We start from the raw sequence: 16,622 nt of genomic DNA on the forward strand, positions 1-16,622 counted from the left end.
GGTGCTATTCCAATATGATGTGCACATTAATACGGTCATTTGAAATTGATGTTATGTACCATACATTTTGGGCTTTCGTATATCAGGAAGCACTTTATAACTCATTGAAATACAACTGGAATTTTATGCGAAAAGTGTTGATCTGTACAGCCATATCATCGATAAAAAGATGATGAGCAGCACCCAACTTTTGAACTCCGACATGAAAGGCTGAAAAGGAGCGGGGTGGAGGCGCATTTGCTGCTAATGAAGACAGCGATCTCACCTCTTCCTTGTAGGTGACCGTTTTCAGACGAGATCTTGATGTCGTCATAAGATTCGCTCGCTGAAATTTATGAAGAACTGCAATGTAAAGAAACTTTAACTCAAGATAAAGGACTAACTATAGGTCTAGGCTTGTCCTGCCGGGATAGTTCTGTGACGCGATTTTCGGGAGTTCCAGTACCAGAAGCATCTACAATATCCATAAAACGCACATGTTTATTTAACTACATATGCACAGACACGGTTATCGGGCTGAGAGCTGAGGAAAAATCTGACTAGCAAAAGATTAGTTGGCATTGGGGATGAGGTTAATTTTGTAACGTAATTTTGTAACCCCTAACAACTAAATTTCCAATCTCTAAATCTCTTAACAACAACTCAAATTCAAAGCTTTTACATCTACAGTTTATTTGGTGTTTACTCAAACTGGCACTTCTGTTATAAGAATTAACCAACTCTTGCGACCCGGTGACGTTGCACGTGACCCTCTTCCGGAAGACACAGCACTTCTGTTCCGGTTTTTCGTGGAATCATGAGGGTCGAACGTCACTCGCATTCGGAGAGAATCTTTTTGACTTGTGCCTCTGTCCGAGTTCCTAGCTTTTTGGTCTTCTTTTACTCCCAAGAATTGTTCCATGGAAGTAGGCCGACTTCGATCGGATCTATTCGAACCTTTCTCAGAACTGCGCAGAGGAATTTTTTGTGGCTTAGGAAGCGGCCTCGTCGTCACCGTAATCTCTTCTGAGGAGTCACTCTTCTTTGCAGGCTCTTTCTTGACAGATGATGCGACAGAGCTTGATGCGCTTCCTTTCTTTGAACTTGTAATGCGTTCTTCTTCTTTACTAATGGATTTAGGAGTGGTTTTAGACGATGCAGTCCATGCCTCAGGTCTGGTCGAGGTGCCTTCAGACGGCTTAGTTCTCCTGAAACCGAGATGAACTGAGAGAACGTCCTTCCTTCCTCTAGTTCCAAGATTCAAGCCTATCTCCGATTTTACCGCAAAAAAATGCTCACCTTATCGCCATGGCTTCTTTTTCTTCTTCAGCAACAAGATCTGGTGGTAATTTAATGCGATTGGACTCGGGAGGAGGGCTGTTAAGTGAGATCGCCTGAAGAAAACTTGGAGATAGGTTTATAGTAGGACTCCGAAAAGAATCATGTACCGCTGACGAAGCGCCGCATTCGCATGTACTGGGGCAACGAGTGACCAGCGGCCCAGAAAGGTGCTGAAAAAATATGGTTTTTATTTCTCCACCTTGAGATCATATGTTAGAGCTAAAATATTGGTATTATCAAGTCCTAGTTTTACATACATCTGCTACCGAAGAAAAAGCCGGTTGTTTCGAATGATCGCCTAGCTCCAAATATCTGTCTGCTTCCTTTTGTTTTTGATTGCTGTATACTGAAAGAAACTTCTACATCCCTCGACCTTTTAGCATGATTGCCGTACAGCTGTTTACCCATTTTAGAAGTGAATTGCATTTTGGCTTCGTTGTCATAGTCACGAGCGGCAGTCTTCCATACCGCAGGATCCAGCAGTGACACATCTCTGCAGCACTATTTTTACACAAACGGTACTGTGCCCAACACTTGCGTTTTAACGTTAGACCGTGCACCATACCGTACCTGGTCTTCTGAGATCGCTGACCACTGGCTGGTCTCCAATGTCCACGGAGCGGCCGTACGACAACTCCTACGCGGATTTCCGCGTCTTCATTATACAAAGAAGCGCTCATGAGAAAAACACTACCAACAATGAAGGCTTCGGCACTTGACAAGACTTATATAGTCGCTGATAATGAGGAATGTAATCTCGATCTCAGCAGTCAACAACTCTCGTGCAGAGTTCATATCAGGGAAGAACAAAATCAACCAAAAGTCAAGAGGGAGAGAATAGAACCTCTACGGATCTTCTCCCATTAAAAACTGTTCCTCTCGGGAAACTTCCTTTGATTGACTGCATTTTTTAGTTCTAGTAAATTTGCCTAGCCAGAAAGCTGTGATTAGGCTCTGCTAGGATAACACTTTCTTCGGAAGATCAGTGATAATCTCTTGCAGTTGAACATCAAAGATAGCGTCCAGATTTAGTGCACCTCTTCTTTGATTTTGTCAAGTTGAACTACTTAGTGGTTGACTTAATATCAGCAGCTGATCCTCAGGCTTAATTAAACGCACAGAGAGCATATGCAGTTGGGTCAAAACGACATGAAGCACGGACAGTTGCACAAGCGCAGCGCTTGAAGTGAAGCGGTGAAGCGTAGAGGTTGGAATTGTGTAAGGATCCTCACTACTCCCACCTATCTCTACAGTTCGCCATGGCCTCAATTCGATTCCAACCGCTGTCTCCACCGCACCGCTTCGAGCGCAGGCGCGGACTATATAGTTATTTTCGGTAATGACTGAATGAACCAAGATATTTCATGAAGGGCTGATAAAGCGGAGAATCTAAGTGGGACATGGCGAAGTGCAGAGATGGATGGCGGTAGCATGGATCCTTACACGATCCCAACCGCTACGCACCACCACGCCGCTTCGAGCGCAGCCGCAACCGCAGCTGTCCGCGCTTTGTGTCGTTTTGACCCGAACATACGTCAATTTGGAAGCAAATATGTCATTTTCGAGGCCACTCCGCTCGTTTCTTTTCTGGACGTTCAATAAGGACTCATTTGTGGATCCATGTGTGGATTGTGATCGCATCCGTTTAGTATTTTAACAGTTCCACATAAATGATAAAGGATAAAGTGTCTGGCGTTAATCAATCCGTCTGAGATGCGCCACCACGTTCACTTCAGTTCAGAATCGTTTGAGGTTTACGAACGTGTAACTGGCCTATAGAATGGCTTGTGGGGGCGAGCCGATGTGTCAAGTCAGTGTTTTTTTCCATATCTTCCCAGACTGTGTTTTGCGTAAAACAGGAACACCCGGCTCCGTGCTCACCTCTTCAACACCAACGTACTTCCTGCTTTGACCTATGCTTTGGCAACCTGGGCATTTCGCAAGCAGGAAGAAAACGCGGTGAGCGTCATTGAACGCGCAATCCCGTTTCGCGCAAGTGAGGGACGGGATTCGAAGTTCTCTCCTATGTCAACGATCGAAGATTAGAGACGCCGCCGCGTTTGCCAAAGAAAGTAAAATAAGGTGGGCCGGACACGTGATGCGCTTTAATGACAACCATTGGACCAGAGCCGTGAGCGACTGGGTTGCCCGCGATATTAAGCATACTACAGGAAGACCTCCGACCCGATGGTCAGATTTCTTCACGAAGTCCTTCAAAGAAAACTATGATGCTCTTCGTGTCCCACGCGAAAGGAGGAACCACTGGGCTACTCTGGCACGCGATCGGGACAACTGGAAGAATTACTGGCGCCCGTTCGACCGGTTCGAAGATCAGCGGGAGTCAAGGTGATCAAGGTGATCTTTCCAGACAAGTCTGGTACCAATTTTTCGACCCCGGAGGGACTAAAGGCTTGCTTTCCACTAGGATGCATGCATGAACATCTCATAATTTTAGCGTAGTGTCGGAAATCTCCCATAAATTATAATGGTACATTATAATGTTATTCACAACTTTAGTAAATATATTATCGAAGATAAGGCAAAGAAATGAGTTGGAAGGACATTTTTAAGCAATAAGGATCCATTATCGAGAGCTAGTTAATCTCCAGAAAACTTACGTCAAGAGCTCCGTCGTCGCAAAGAATTTCCTCATTTACCGTAGTCGCTGCTGATTTGATATATGAGGAAGTCAAGTAGTGTGTACGGGTCAAAGAGTCCATGTAAAGGAACGACAGTGCTCCGTATGACTCTCCTATCTCCCTTAAGCAGTTCCACAGCGATGATTCTGGTTCTTGTTCATGTAAAGAATGGGTTGTGCATAGCCATCACGTGCGTGGGCTCCTTCGCCACTTTTGCGTTTGTACGTGGTGAAACAGCATCCGATAATCGAACAGCCTTGATCTACCGTCTCCTTCTAAATCACACACCAAAGGGATCAAATGAGCTGCGCACACCCGATGTGTTGTGCAACTAAACTTTCAAAACAAGCGCAACGATCTATTCTAGACGAAATGGGATATGATTTTTATGTCCTCGATGCTTACAAAAACAGAAAATGATCCAGATTCGTTGGAATTTGATAGTGACTGCAACAGTGTAATGCCAAACTCCCATGAGTACGCATGAGCACCTGCTGCTCAAGTTGATTTGCACTGATTTCGCTGAGGATTCGCTACGGATCCATGCTCTTGAGGAGCCGAACAGTGCAAAGTATTTCAGTATTTAAAAATGATCAAAATCATAAATTCTATGTCAAATGAATTGAACTGATGAGTTCTTTTGCACATTAAGGTTACTAATTGGCCATTAAGCAACGTCTTTAACAGAAACTGCACGCATTGAGGAGATGAAAAGCAGAAGTTTCAATTCAGATTCTTACGCGTCGTACAAAATGCTAATTTGTGACCTCAATAAAGAATATTTTCTTTATACAGAATAATGAGAACAGACATTTGGCGATCGAAGCTAGAAATCTAAATAATACACCGCAGTACATACAGCTCAACTTAAAGATCACTTTGCAGAGGAAAATGTGTAGGAGACGACGTGGCGGTTCGGCACTTTCATTCGATCTACCAAAATGTCACGCTTAAACCTAAAAAGCATCAATTGAAGGTAAAAGAAGACAACTAAACCATGCGTAACTAAAAAATAAGGAAGCCACAGCCTAAGCTTGAGTAACTAAATAAGAAGTCACTTAAACCCATCCTACAGTACCAGACCTAATCTCCGTGTTAATACTGTAACAAGGATGGGTACACAATTTTTTTAAAGTCGCAGAAGTTTGCGATGTTCCTGTTTCTTTCACCAGTAGAAAGAGTTAAGGAAGTAGGTAGCAAGTATCACAAATATAAATAAAAATCAGTAAATAAATCAGTAAAGAGAACGCCAGACTAAGCAGAATACTCAGCGAAGGAACTCTTTACACGCAAGCGAATCATGAAACGAAAGTGCGTGAAGTGTTCTTTATAACACATACGGGTGTGAACAGGTGCTTGGTCGGCGAATTTGATCAACAACCATCTTTATGACCCCCCACGTCGTCAAGTCGAAGAGGAGAGAGAGTTCGTTCTTTCGATAAACTAAGGCCTCAGATGCTTTCGGGATCCCTGATTGCTTCGCGAGGTGCTTCGCGTGTTCGCTGTAATATTCTAAACTATGATTCAAACCTGTTATATTAGAAGAAACATTCCAAAGTCGAATAGAAGGGATTTAAGGTCGCGAAAGCTGACTTTAAAGCCTCTTGTTCGCTTTCCGCCGATGACTAGCGATGATTCTGTGGTCAGTTAATGCGATGCTTCTATGGTCAGTTAATGTCTGAATATGGAGCAGAACACAACAGATATTGGTTGTTCCTCATAAAGTAATCACTACCAACACCCCCATCAACACAAGGCGGAAGATGATCAGAGAAAGTGTATCGAGGTACAAAGCATGCAGTTCTCCGCAACTATACTCGTGATTCATGTCGTTTTGACCCAACTATACGTGATTTCGATTCATCTTTCATGTTTCGAAAAATGCACAATATATGGTATATTGCTCTTTTGGTGGAAAGAGAATACGAAACAGATCAAAAAAGAAAGTTTCTGAGCAAAATGATACCGTTTGTAAAGAACACAATTCATTATTTGTAGCTGTGAGTCGAGTCGGGACAAAAGATGAAGACTAACGAGCTCTGCTTTCAAAATTCTGCCAACGGGTTCGTCTCCAATTTGAGAGTGTTGAGGTTTCACGATCGCATACGCGGTTTATATAGTCAGGTCAATACGACATGAAACACGAGTGTAGTTGCGGTGCATTTGCATCTCGCTCGAAATGGTGCGGTGGAGGCAGCATTTGGAACCAAGTTGGGACCGTCGCAAACCACAGCGATGAGTGGTGCCAGCAAGGATTTCACCACGCTCCACTGAAGCACCTCGAGAGAAGCCGCGTACGCAATTGCATAGGTGCTTCATTTTGTTTTGACCCTACTATATGTTTATCAGGAACTGGCCGATGTACTAAGTCGTTGTTCCTATTTTGTCACAGAAACTTAAGACCTGTTTACTGATCACAAAGGACTGGAATACTTGGTTGGCACGGGGAGGTGTCGAGCTACCTATAAAGTTAGCGAGTCTCGTAAAAATGTGCTATACTCGTTCTATCCTGGACAGAACTGATAGGGTCCAGTGAATCGCCCATTATACACCGCAATAAGTGAGAATAGATATACATTAGACTATACTTACAGTGCAGTTAGTGGGCGTTACATTAGGCGTTACATAGTACAGCAAACTGAATCATAAATACGGGCCCTGAAGTAATTTCTTTATAGAAAGAGCTTCACGCATTAAAAGCAGCATACCACGAAATTGACGATGACGATGTTAGGATCTCTCCATGAAACAATGGGATTACGAGGTACGTTAGAACGCGCCACCCCTGTCACTCGCCATGTAAAGTATGCGTTGGGATTTGCAAAACAGGAAGAGAGGTAGGAGCAAGAGGTGGTCGTAAAAGGTTATATTCAAAAGCTGTCCTTCCGAAATGAAACCGTGTAGTATTCGAAAAAATGATGAAAAAGTGACTTCGTACACAGTAGTAAGAGAGCGTAGGAAGCAAACCTCATTCCCTTCATAGGGCGCACAATGCTTCGGTACCCCGCCACTATGGACAATACAACATATGGAAAATCCACGCTATTTGTTGAGATAGCTAATGTGCACTTTGGTAAAAGGGCCAGTGAGAAACGGCTCGGCTGTTTTTAAGTGGCGCAACGGGGTGTATTACCGGTTTTATTCAAATTGTTGGAAACAATCCTAACAGATGCAATATTTTTCGATCCGGCTGTGAAATTTTAAATGAGCATATTTTTCATCCGGATGGATGCAGTGTAGCGGTTATAGGTTCCGCTTAATGCACGATCGATCAGAGGTTTGAATGCGCCCTGCTCCTCACCAAGCCTTTCATCCCTTCGGGGGGATAAATTGGTACCAGACTTGTCTGGGAGGACCGTAAACCTCAAACGACTCTGAATTGAAGTGAACGTGGTTGCGCATCCCAAGCGGATTGATTAACGCCAGAAACTTTATCTTTTATCCTTTATTTTTCATCCAACAATGATGACCTTTTAAATACCATCAGTCGAAAAACAAGGATCTCGACGTCATTACCATGCGAAGAAAAGCCGAGTACAGCTAAAGTAGTTACAAACAAAATTAGTAAAAAGTGGGCTGTACGAGTCGCTAAATAACGATCTTCAGCGCAGATTTTACGTTGCACAGTTCTGCAAGATTGCAGGGACAGGATTTTCTCTCTATTTGAGCAAGGTTTAGTATTTCTTACTTTCCTAGTTTTTTCAATTTTTTAATTTAATTTTTTGTTTTTTGAAAACTAGGAGAGAAAAATAGCAATTTTTTGTTCAATTTTTGGATTATCCCCCACTAGGTTTTAAGAGAACCAAGACATCTACTGAGACAAAAAGGTGCTACCAAGGGTTTTCCTTGATGCCCTTACAAAACAAGGACAACGTGGCTTTTAAAGGTGCCACCGTAATCGCGCAACGAGTAAAGAGATTGTCGTTTTTGGAAGGATCGTACCCAAACTACACGAAAATGACCCTATACACTGTGTGTTCTCTCAGCACTTTGAGTTTTACTTTTTTACTTTTAACTTTTTTTACTTTATTTCTTGGGTTTTACTTGAATAAGCTGAGAAAACCTCGTGATTTTCGGCTGCTCGCTCGCAGGCGCGGCGCGTGCACAAGGGCTTGCCCATTGCGTCTGATTATGTGGGGAAGAACGTCCTTTTCGTTTTTTTTTTTACTACGATAAAACGGGAATGAACGGAGCAATATTCGTTTCGACTACGATTTTCCTATAGTTTCCGTTTCACGTCAGTTTCATGACATGCCTTTATTAGAGGACGGGCTTTCGATTGTTCAGCTAATTGTCGGTCTTATACGTGCCGGAAATGATTTGATGATCTTATGTCCACCGCCGCTATTCCGAGGTCGAGGCATATTCTAACGCGCTGCGTGTTCACAAAAGTACGCTAGGATTGTTTAACACGCAGTTTTAGGGCGATTTGGAGGAATTGCGCTTGATCACGCTCACACTTTTTCCAGGAAAGATTCAACATCATCAATTCTATGATGTTGCGTTTAAAGTTACAAAGACGACTTGAGTGATCGAGGTATAGATGGTTTCGTTAGTGACCGACTGAACCAAAATATATCATGAAAGGGTGAGAAGACATCAGCAGGCACTGTCAGATACGCAGATTTTCTTCGTTCCTTCCCTCTTTTTAGAGTTTTTGTTTCGTTGCAGTGTAGATTATGCTTGCAACACAAGAATGCAGCAGTAACAAAATGCAGAATGCAGGATTGAAGACATCTTCGCGATAAACGTACCTTGCCGGTCTGTCCATGATGGAACGTATGGGATTCAACTCCACCATGACCGTAGCCTCGCGGACCGAACAGAGCTCCATAGCATCGATTGCAGTACGGTTTACCGTCACGCTGAAATAAACGCAACTGGCAAAGAGAGGGTCAGTGCAAACAATACTGAGATGATCATCCTGCTGTTAATATAGGCTACCACGTCAGTACGTAGTTGTGATAAGGGAATATCTATCTATCTAGGATATAAAGCGTAAACTTTCACAAGAACGTCAAGCACATATGCTTGCTACAGTAAGCAACGAAAGTGGCGTACATGCACTTGAAACCATACCAGCAAGCACTAAAAGAAATCATATAACTAGTGTGACTTCACTAATTCTCTTTGAAAATTTGCAGGTGTCGCGGGTGCAAACGAGCCAGCGAAAATCAGAAATTCACATTGTTCTTTTCCGTGATTGATAATAGGTGATAATATGCAAAACTCAGCGTTGTCGAGCGATAATCAGCGAAGTACGGTAGATCCCACCGTATGTCAAGCGCATACATGGATTAACAAGGAATTTGAAACTAATGCCACTAATCATTTTGAATGCCAGAACGAATTACATCGGTTGCATATCTGAAAGTAACATGAACCTCCACACTGGTTGGTTGGGTCTCATAGGCAGGAATAAGAGAAAAAGCTGAAAAAAAGGAAATACGCTAGGAGCTGCATCTTAATAAGTTGCAACGTCAACTTCCTTTAAAGAAATAGGAAAATGCCAAGTTATTTCAAAAATCTAGGGTAACTCTGAGCATGCACATATATACTGATCTGACTTCAAAACGTATAAAGACGCGAAGTGAATTCAATAGTTTCCCAGTTGCATATGATCTTTTATGTGCTGAAAAAGTCCGCTCTCTGCCAATTCCTTGGAAATTAACCTCCGAATGTCCTCCCGCAGCCAATGTCTTCTTACATGCTTCGTTTTCGCATCGAAGACACGGTCTATGCCAGTCTTTGCCAATAGATGTGACTCGTTCAGCTGTAAACAACTCAATCATAGCAGTCACAACTGGTAGTCCGAACAAATTGGTGAAGACTCACCAAAATAAACGGGTTTGTTGCAACGTGGACAGTTAGGCATTTCGTTTTAAGGATAAAACTGAAAAGAACAACATAAGATATAGAAGGGAACAACGTTCCGACGAAATAGAAAGGAATAGGAAATAGTTTCGAGCCGCCGACAAGAAACGCAACAAACATTATGTGGAACATCTTGATTACTAGCAAGGATAGTCATTTAGCCGATTTTCTGCACCAAAGCGGTGGTGCATTCTTAAAGAGAGCAACGGAGTGCGGTTGTGCACTGGCAGACTGATAGCAGATGTCGGATTATCGCAACGAAACGTTCCATTAAAGTCCCCATTATTCTCAGTGATGAATATGCGAATGTGAACCAACAATTCCACAACGTCTTTCAGAAGTACATCTCCAGATTGCATTTTTAACGCAACATACACGATTTCTAGGATGTTCAGCTTTTCCAGCGCTTCTCCTTCGTACAATTATTGGGTCAACTAATAGATCTTCTGCAGAATTACGATTACTACATACATAAAAGTTTATCACAGGAACCAGATGAAAACAGTGCTGTTCAGAAATGGTGCACAATCCATGGATTTTAAATATTTTAAGAGATTAGTTTCCCCACCTTCCAACAATCTCCTCGTTCCTTTGTTGAGTGGTGAAAATTTATGCATTTATATTTAATCAATTGTTTTTTTTTTAATTTAATCCACAAGACCACGGCGAGCTCGTTGGTTTACCTTATCCAAAGGAAAAGTGGTTACCTTTCGCAAGAAAAAATCCACAAAATACAGAGCAACGAAGTGCTGCGTAGCTGGCACGTAATGCTCTTAACAGTACTGCCACAATTTCTGAACAGACGATATGGCAGCACTGGCGATCCACTCACCTTTACAGAATCGAAATTTATGGAATGGGAATTCACGGGACAAATTCATATGTGAACAAAAATCCAATAAATGCTGACGCGCACCAATTGTCTGCTCAATAAATGTGGTGATGATGGCAGAGCAAGGAATATTGGTGGGAAAGGTGAATTACACACCGCTGACCGTGATTATTCAGAAGAACCTTCTTCAAAGAGCTGTTGAACTGGGTCACATGACAACTTCAACATTTCAGATCTGTGCGTTCAACTGACCAGTTACAGTCAAATTAGTAAAAGAGTAAAGCCTCTACCATTAACTAATCTTTGGAAATATTTCAAAGAAATGGAGAAAGCTTTGCGAAAGTAATTCGTAGGTCATAAGCCGTTTTGGCCGATATTATCCACTAGCACCTACGACAGCTCTACGGTTGATAAAGTGTGAAAGGATGAAGTGCATGGCGTTGGTCAATGCCTATGGAGGTGTGCCCATGCGTTCACTTCAACTTAGAATCGTTTAAGTTTTACGAACGCGGGTCTAGCTGAACCATGACCTTCGCGAGCTAGCTATTGTGTCAAATCAGTGCTTTTGTCCTCCCGAACACGTTTGGTATCAATTTATCGTTCCTGGAGTAAAGGAAGGTTTGGTTGCCACTAAGGCGGATTCGAACCTCCGATCGATCGTCCAGATACAGTGGAAACTTTTACCGATTCCGCAATACCCGCCAGGTCAAATTAGTAAGTCGTTATTGTAGGTTTCTTTCACAGTTGAGATCCATTTCTTCACCAGGAATAGAAGAGACCAATGTGACTGCGGCGCAAGAATAAACTTTAGAATCGATGTGCTCTGAGTGAACTCCGAGGAAAAGCCTTTTAGTAACTCATGTTCCCAGCAGAACAGAAAAAAAGATGAAACTATTTTCAAAAAAAAAATGTCGACATTTCGCTCATACTTTTGGATCTAGTGAGTAAATATATTTGAGTAAGATAACGACGAAAGATAACAGTTGACAAGAGCAACAACATCACAAAATGTGTCATAGCGTGTTGTGAACGGTTCACACCGGGAAAAACTCTGTGGAAGGACTTTCGAGTAGGAAAAAGGAGGCGGAGGGTGTGAATAGAAGGCGACGGTCGATTGACGCCAATCAACTGTTATTTGTACATGGTACTCCTGGATCAATTCGTGATTGGCAGCTTATTATTGACTGAAGAAGAGGTTTTGATACGGGAGTAGAGACATTTTAGCTTGAAAAGAGCCAGGGTACCTATAACTCCGATTAGATCGTTTTAAATATTTTGTTGGGATCTATATCCTCAACTAATCCTTAAGAGACTATCAGTGTCAGACGAATATTAATATCCACTAATATTATTGTATATCAACGGATGCTGATTCCTTGTTACCATAGTATTCTTCCTGCTTTATTCTAAGGGGATTTCAATTGAGAGGTCTCAATGACCCAGATAGTTTATCGATTATGTAATGACAATTTTTGAATTGCCAGAACTGTTACACTATGAGCCGTTGATGCTTAGGATTGAGGTTTACTCCAGACAAGTTATTATCACAACTAAGACCATTAACTGTGTTATCCGGTGAATAATACGTTCTTTTTACCACAGCAATATAGGCGTAACTTTTGTAAATTGAATAAATGAATTTTAGAAGAGCTACTGCGAAAGTCTACTGGAAAAATGGAGAAAAAAGTGTAGAAAATGAGAAAAAGTATATCCCAGATCTAAAAAAAGGTTTTCGAGCTCCTGAAAGGATTTTGAAGAAAGAAAGGAAGGACCTGAAAGGATATCGGAAGAATATGTAGAGAGAAGGGGATTAGGATTAGTGATTTAGGGGGTGATCCAATATTTTATGCAACCACAAAATAGTACGAAAATCCGCCAAACTGTGCTCCAAAGGAATAAATGATAGCAACTGGTTATGGAAATTCGTAACGCAGTTAATAATATTTATCGGGGCAGTGGTATTGTGACGCGACAGAAAGTACACGGAGAACAATTGCAAAATAAACTCAATGTGAACTCGCAATTTATATATAGGTTAATGTTCATCAAATAAGAGGTCCGAGGGGAATGTTAAACAGATTGCGACTGTGTTTTTAGATTAAAATCTTCAGCGATCACCACTGGGAAGGCACGATTGAGAAATGAAGAAATCTCACTTAGTTTGGTAAACTTGGACCGAATGCTCTGCGCTCACCTCTCAGCTGTTCCTCCTTTCTTCAAACTCGCATCTTTAAACAAGATCTGATCCAAAAATTTGTCGCAGCAGTAGACTGGACAGTGTTGAGGAGTTTAGTAATGGGTTAGAGGGGATCAAATAAAACGATTCTCTTGGAACTCATCTTTTGTGAGCAATATAAATAGAAGATATCTTAATTTCTTATCAAGCACGTTTCAATCGGAAAGAAAAATTCCCACTTAAAATTTAAAATGTAGAGAAATAAATTTAAATTTAAGATATAAAAGTGTTCAGCTGACAACTATTATCTAATATTTGACTTTATTCATTTACCAATTTGTTTACTAACTCAATTTTATTCATATACTTATTTATTTATTAATGCAGCCAATGTGTTCCATAATATCATAAATAATGAACAGACTGCAAATCAGTTTTGAAAAAAATGAAATGACAAGGGACCGAAGCACGACTGTTTTGGAAATTTTTACGTTCACTGAAACATGAATAATAACGAATGATCGAATGAGGAATAGCATAGTGAGGTCCTCCACTGGACTCGTCCAGACAACAATGAATGTGTTAGATGAACGCATAACTATCCCATAAATTGTTTTTACCGCATAAAATAATGTTCGAAGGTGACTGGCGTGCGTCAACTTCTTCTTGATGCAGCAACCAAATTCATCATGTTCTTAGTCTTGCTGTAGGTTTCGAAAGGTCGATTTTCACAAGAGAAGGGGACCGGAGGAGTTCGAAAAGAAAACGATGTCTCATTCGTATTAGCTGACCGTAACCAGATCTGATTATCACTTATTCCGTAGTCCGTCCATGAAATAGTTTAGAAGAGAAAAAATGATTTCAACAGAGCGTCACAGCGCCGCAGGAGGAGTGCTTTTTTTTACAGATAGATGAATTTTGGCGAAGCATTGAAAGTCTACCAGAAAAAAGGAATGGAACGTTGGTAAGGAGAGAGCGTACATTTTAGATCAAGAAAAAAGGTTTGTTAGTAATAATTTCTGGGAAACTAAGGGATAGGAAACCGAATTACTTATGGGATCTACACCGCTGGACTTATTCTTTTTTTATAATACTTCACAAATAACTTATACCCACTCAAGCGAAAGTCCCAGAAGGTTTGGCGGATGTGCGACTTTCGCACCGCAAGACAAGCAGAATTTGTTCAGAGTTAAGTTCCTCCGTCTTGATTTTCTTTTTGCCAGAGTAAATGTATTCTTGCTTACGAGCAATGGTCGAGGTAAATATTTTTGGTAAGTAATAATAGTAGGAAGGAGACTAGCCTTGCCTGTCTCGAAAACCCATAACAACATTTTAACAGCTGTTTTCTACAGCGTTTCTTTTCATAATTTTTCAAATTTCAAGAGGAGACAAGAAAAATTCCATCCGCTGTCAAATATAAGAATGGAAATTATCGATGCATGCACCATGAGAGCTTAAGAGGACAAATTAAGCAGTTGAAGAACTGAGGGCCTTTTCTTGGTCTTATTCTATTTTTGTTATCTAAAACACATGTAAGGGAAATTGCATTAAATCAGTTTTTGCTTATTTTACAAGGTAACCACTGAACAACTCGTTCAAAATATGATAGACAATATTATTGGGACAACAGTAGTTACGTAACAAAATTTTTGTTGTTCTTTCGAAGAACAATAATCTCGTTTCTCATCTTTTCCATATCAATCACTTTCTTCCTTCACTTCACACATTCTGAACTGTATATTCGACAGAAGCAAAAAAGTCCCGGAAGTTCCGAAAATCAGCAACATCTTTTATGGCCCCCAATCTCTCGACGATCTCATGATGAAAAAATTTTATTCAATAGTCAAACTGCAAATAGACTCTCAAATGCACATGTATCTCAAAAAAATTGTTCAATCTAACTAATTTAGCCACTAACCTAACAGCCTACAATTAATCTGAAACCATTGTTTCTGACGACTGTAACTATCCCAATAGGATACCGTATATTTACCACCACATGGGAGTTCACGTGAGGACAAAAACATAGCCAGAGTGATTCAAATCCATTGAAGGGGCTAGCACGACCATCTGCGGACATGTTGCAAATAGTTGCACGTGCTGCCGAAGCATGAAACAACACCGAAAAACAATGCAGCTGTCACAAAACGAACTGGTCGTGAAAACGTTTCATGGGAGGTTGCATGCTGAACGTCAGGCTAACGTCGGACTTCAGCATTCTTGTGGTGCTCCCTTCGTTCACCCTCAACGATCAATAACAATTTATTTAATAATTATTAACAATTTTTTCTAACAGTGTTTGTTTATCAGAATCATAATCACTGATGAAAGACTTTGTAATCTTCTTGCTAGGAGTGTCACTACTACAGTTGAGAAGTGCTTGTCGTGCCCGGCACGACTTTCCCAGCCAGCCGGCCGCCGTTCTCGCGCGCCGCGTGGGAAACCCTGCCAATGGCAATGTATTACGGTAGCGTTCCCACGCGGCAGCCATATATAAGGGCTGGCACCGAGCAGTCGGGGTTCCAGTTCCAGCTTTTCTTTCGCCACTCTCCCGATCTCGGACCAGTCTCTTATTCACATTATTCATGGTGTCGTGTTGCGTCGCGTTATATTCCATCTCGTTCGATAGCCGCATCGCCACACCACCGCAACAACCCTATCCCTGGCTGGCTGCCCACGGGGTCCGAACCGCAACCCTAAACCATCTGCTGCCGAGAGCCACCTAACCATCTAGCCATGACTGGCCCCTTATTTGATCCACCTTTATGTCGTGTATATTTTGTGCGTGCCGTGTCGTGTATTGATGTATTAAGGATAAACCCTAGTTGTAAAACCCTTGTAACCGCATTGCACCCTAGGAACCATATTGGGGCGTGGGATCAAGGGGGCAGCCCCGAGGCCCCCAAAGGGGGAGTCGGGGCAGGGGGAAGGGACCCTCGGATCGAGCCCGCAGGGTTCGGAGGGGCTAGGCCGCCATACGGCGACTAGCCCAGCGCAGGGCCCCTCCGGATCCGGGCAGTCGGCCCTGGGTCCCCCCACCGATGCCCGCTGCTCCTACTCGGAGCGGACCCGGGGCACGACAATGGTGCATCGGCGAACCGAGCCCGTTGTCGTGCGCTGGGCGATCCCGTAGGGACACTCGCTGCCCATGACGTGCCGGGTGCCCATCAACAGTGGGCTGGCACTGCACTCGAGCCTGGGGGTTGGGCTTGCGAGTGTAAGGGTTCATGTGCGAGGGTCACGACTGGGGCTATTGCATCCCACATGTAGAGGACTGAACCAGGGTTACCCTTAGGGTTGGTGGCAGCAATCCTAAGGGTATAATCTCCATAGCGGTAGTTGCCCTGGCACTCCTGCCGGCACACATTTTGGGATGTAGGCTCCTTATGCGCCTTGCGGATAGTGCAGCTTGTAGGAGGGAAGGCGTAGTGGGTCCCGGTGGGAACCTAGGATCGGAAGTCGCACACCACTAGCCTATGGCTCTCACAAGCCGCATATCCGCACGCGCCAGACCGATGATCTACCTATGGCCCTTGCATCCGCGAACCCACATCCTCATCCCCTCGTTTGTAGTGTTGGCACTTTGTTGTTGTGGCATTAGCCACTCTGGGTCCTTGTGTGCCCGTAGACGGGGTTCCTCTCTCCTGTCGCAGATTCCCCGCCTCTGTGCTGTCCGTGCTCCCACGTCCCAACCACACCATCTTTCGCCGCATGTCCGTGCATCGTATACCCAACATGGCAATAGCATACTATATACGACATTTTTAGGTGGTATCACTCT

The 16,622-nt window shown here is 42.7% G+C and overlaps 4 protein-coding genes across 4 annotated transcripts; all 4 read right to left on the reverse strand.

The window, feature by feature from the left end:
* Nucleotides 1-123: 123 nt before the first annotated feature.
* On the reverse strand, nucleotides 124-2,000 carry RB195_002580 (uncharacterized protein; the record flags this gene model as incomplete). The annotated part of the gene is made up of 9 exons (XM_064199907.1): nucleotides 124-210; nucleotides 266-325; nucleotides 384-454; nucleotides 721-1,187; nucleotides 1,279-1,373; nucleotides 1,428-1,490; nucleotides 1,578-1,666; nucleotides 1,725-1,813; nucleotides 1,891-2,000. 9 exons carry the CDS (start codon nucleotides 1,998-2,000, stop codon nucleotides 124-126), a joined length of 1,131 nt encoding a protein of 376 aa, XP_064055788.1.
* A 2,833-nt stretch (nucleotides 2,001-4,833) lies between these two features.
* On the reverse strand, nucleotides 4,834-16,578 carry RB195_002581 (uncharacterized protein; the record flags this gene model as incomplete). The annotated part of the gene is made up of 6 exons (XM_064199908.1): nucleotides 4,834-4,915; nucleotides 8,714-8,824; nucleotides 9,632-9,732; nucleotides 9,795-9,852; nucleotides 12,860-12,935; nucleotides 16,389-16,578. 6 exons carry the CDS (start codon nucleotides 16,576-16,578, stop codon nucleotides 4,834-4,836), a joined length of 618 nt encoding a protein of 205 aa, XP_064055789.1.
* RB195_002582 (uncharacterized protein) lies at nucleotides 4,910-9,834 on the reverse strand (the record flags this gene model as incomplete). Its single annotated transcript, XM_064199909.1, has 4 exons — nucleotides 4,910-4,915; nucleotides 8,714-8,824; nucleotides 9,632-9,732; nucleotides 9,795-9,834. 4 exons carry the CDS (start codon nucleotides 9,832-9,834, stop codon nucleotides 4,910-4,912), a joined length of 258 nt encoding a protein of 85 aa, XP_064055790.1.
* Nucleotides 15,807-16,070, reverse strand: RB195_002583 (uncharacterized protein; the record flags this gene model as incomplete). The annotated part of the gene is made up of 1 exon (XM_064199910.1): nucleotides 15,807-16,070. One exon carries the CDS (start codon nucleotides 16,068-16,070, stop codon nucleotides 15,807-15,809), a length of 264 nt encoding a protein of 87 aa, XP_064055791.1.
* Nucleotides 16,579-16,622: the final 44 nt, after the last annotated feature.

This window comes from Necator americanus, chromosome IV (genome assembly GCF_031761385.1).
Source record: "Necator americanus strain Aroian chromosome IV, whole genome shotgun sequence".
NCBI classification, from domain to species: domain Eukaryota; kingdom Metazoa; phylum Nematoda; class Chromadorea; order Rhabditida; family Ancylostomatidae; genus Necator; species Necator americanus.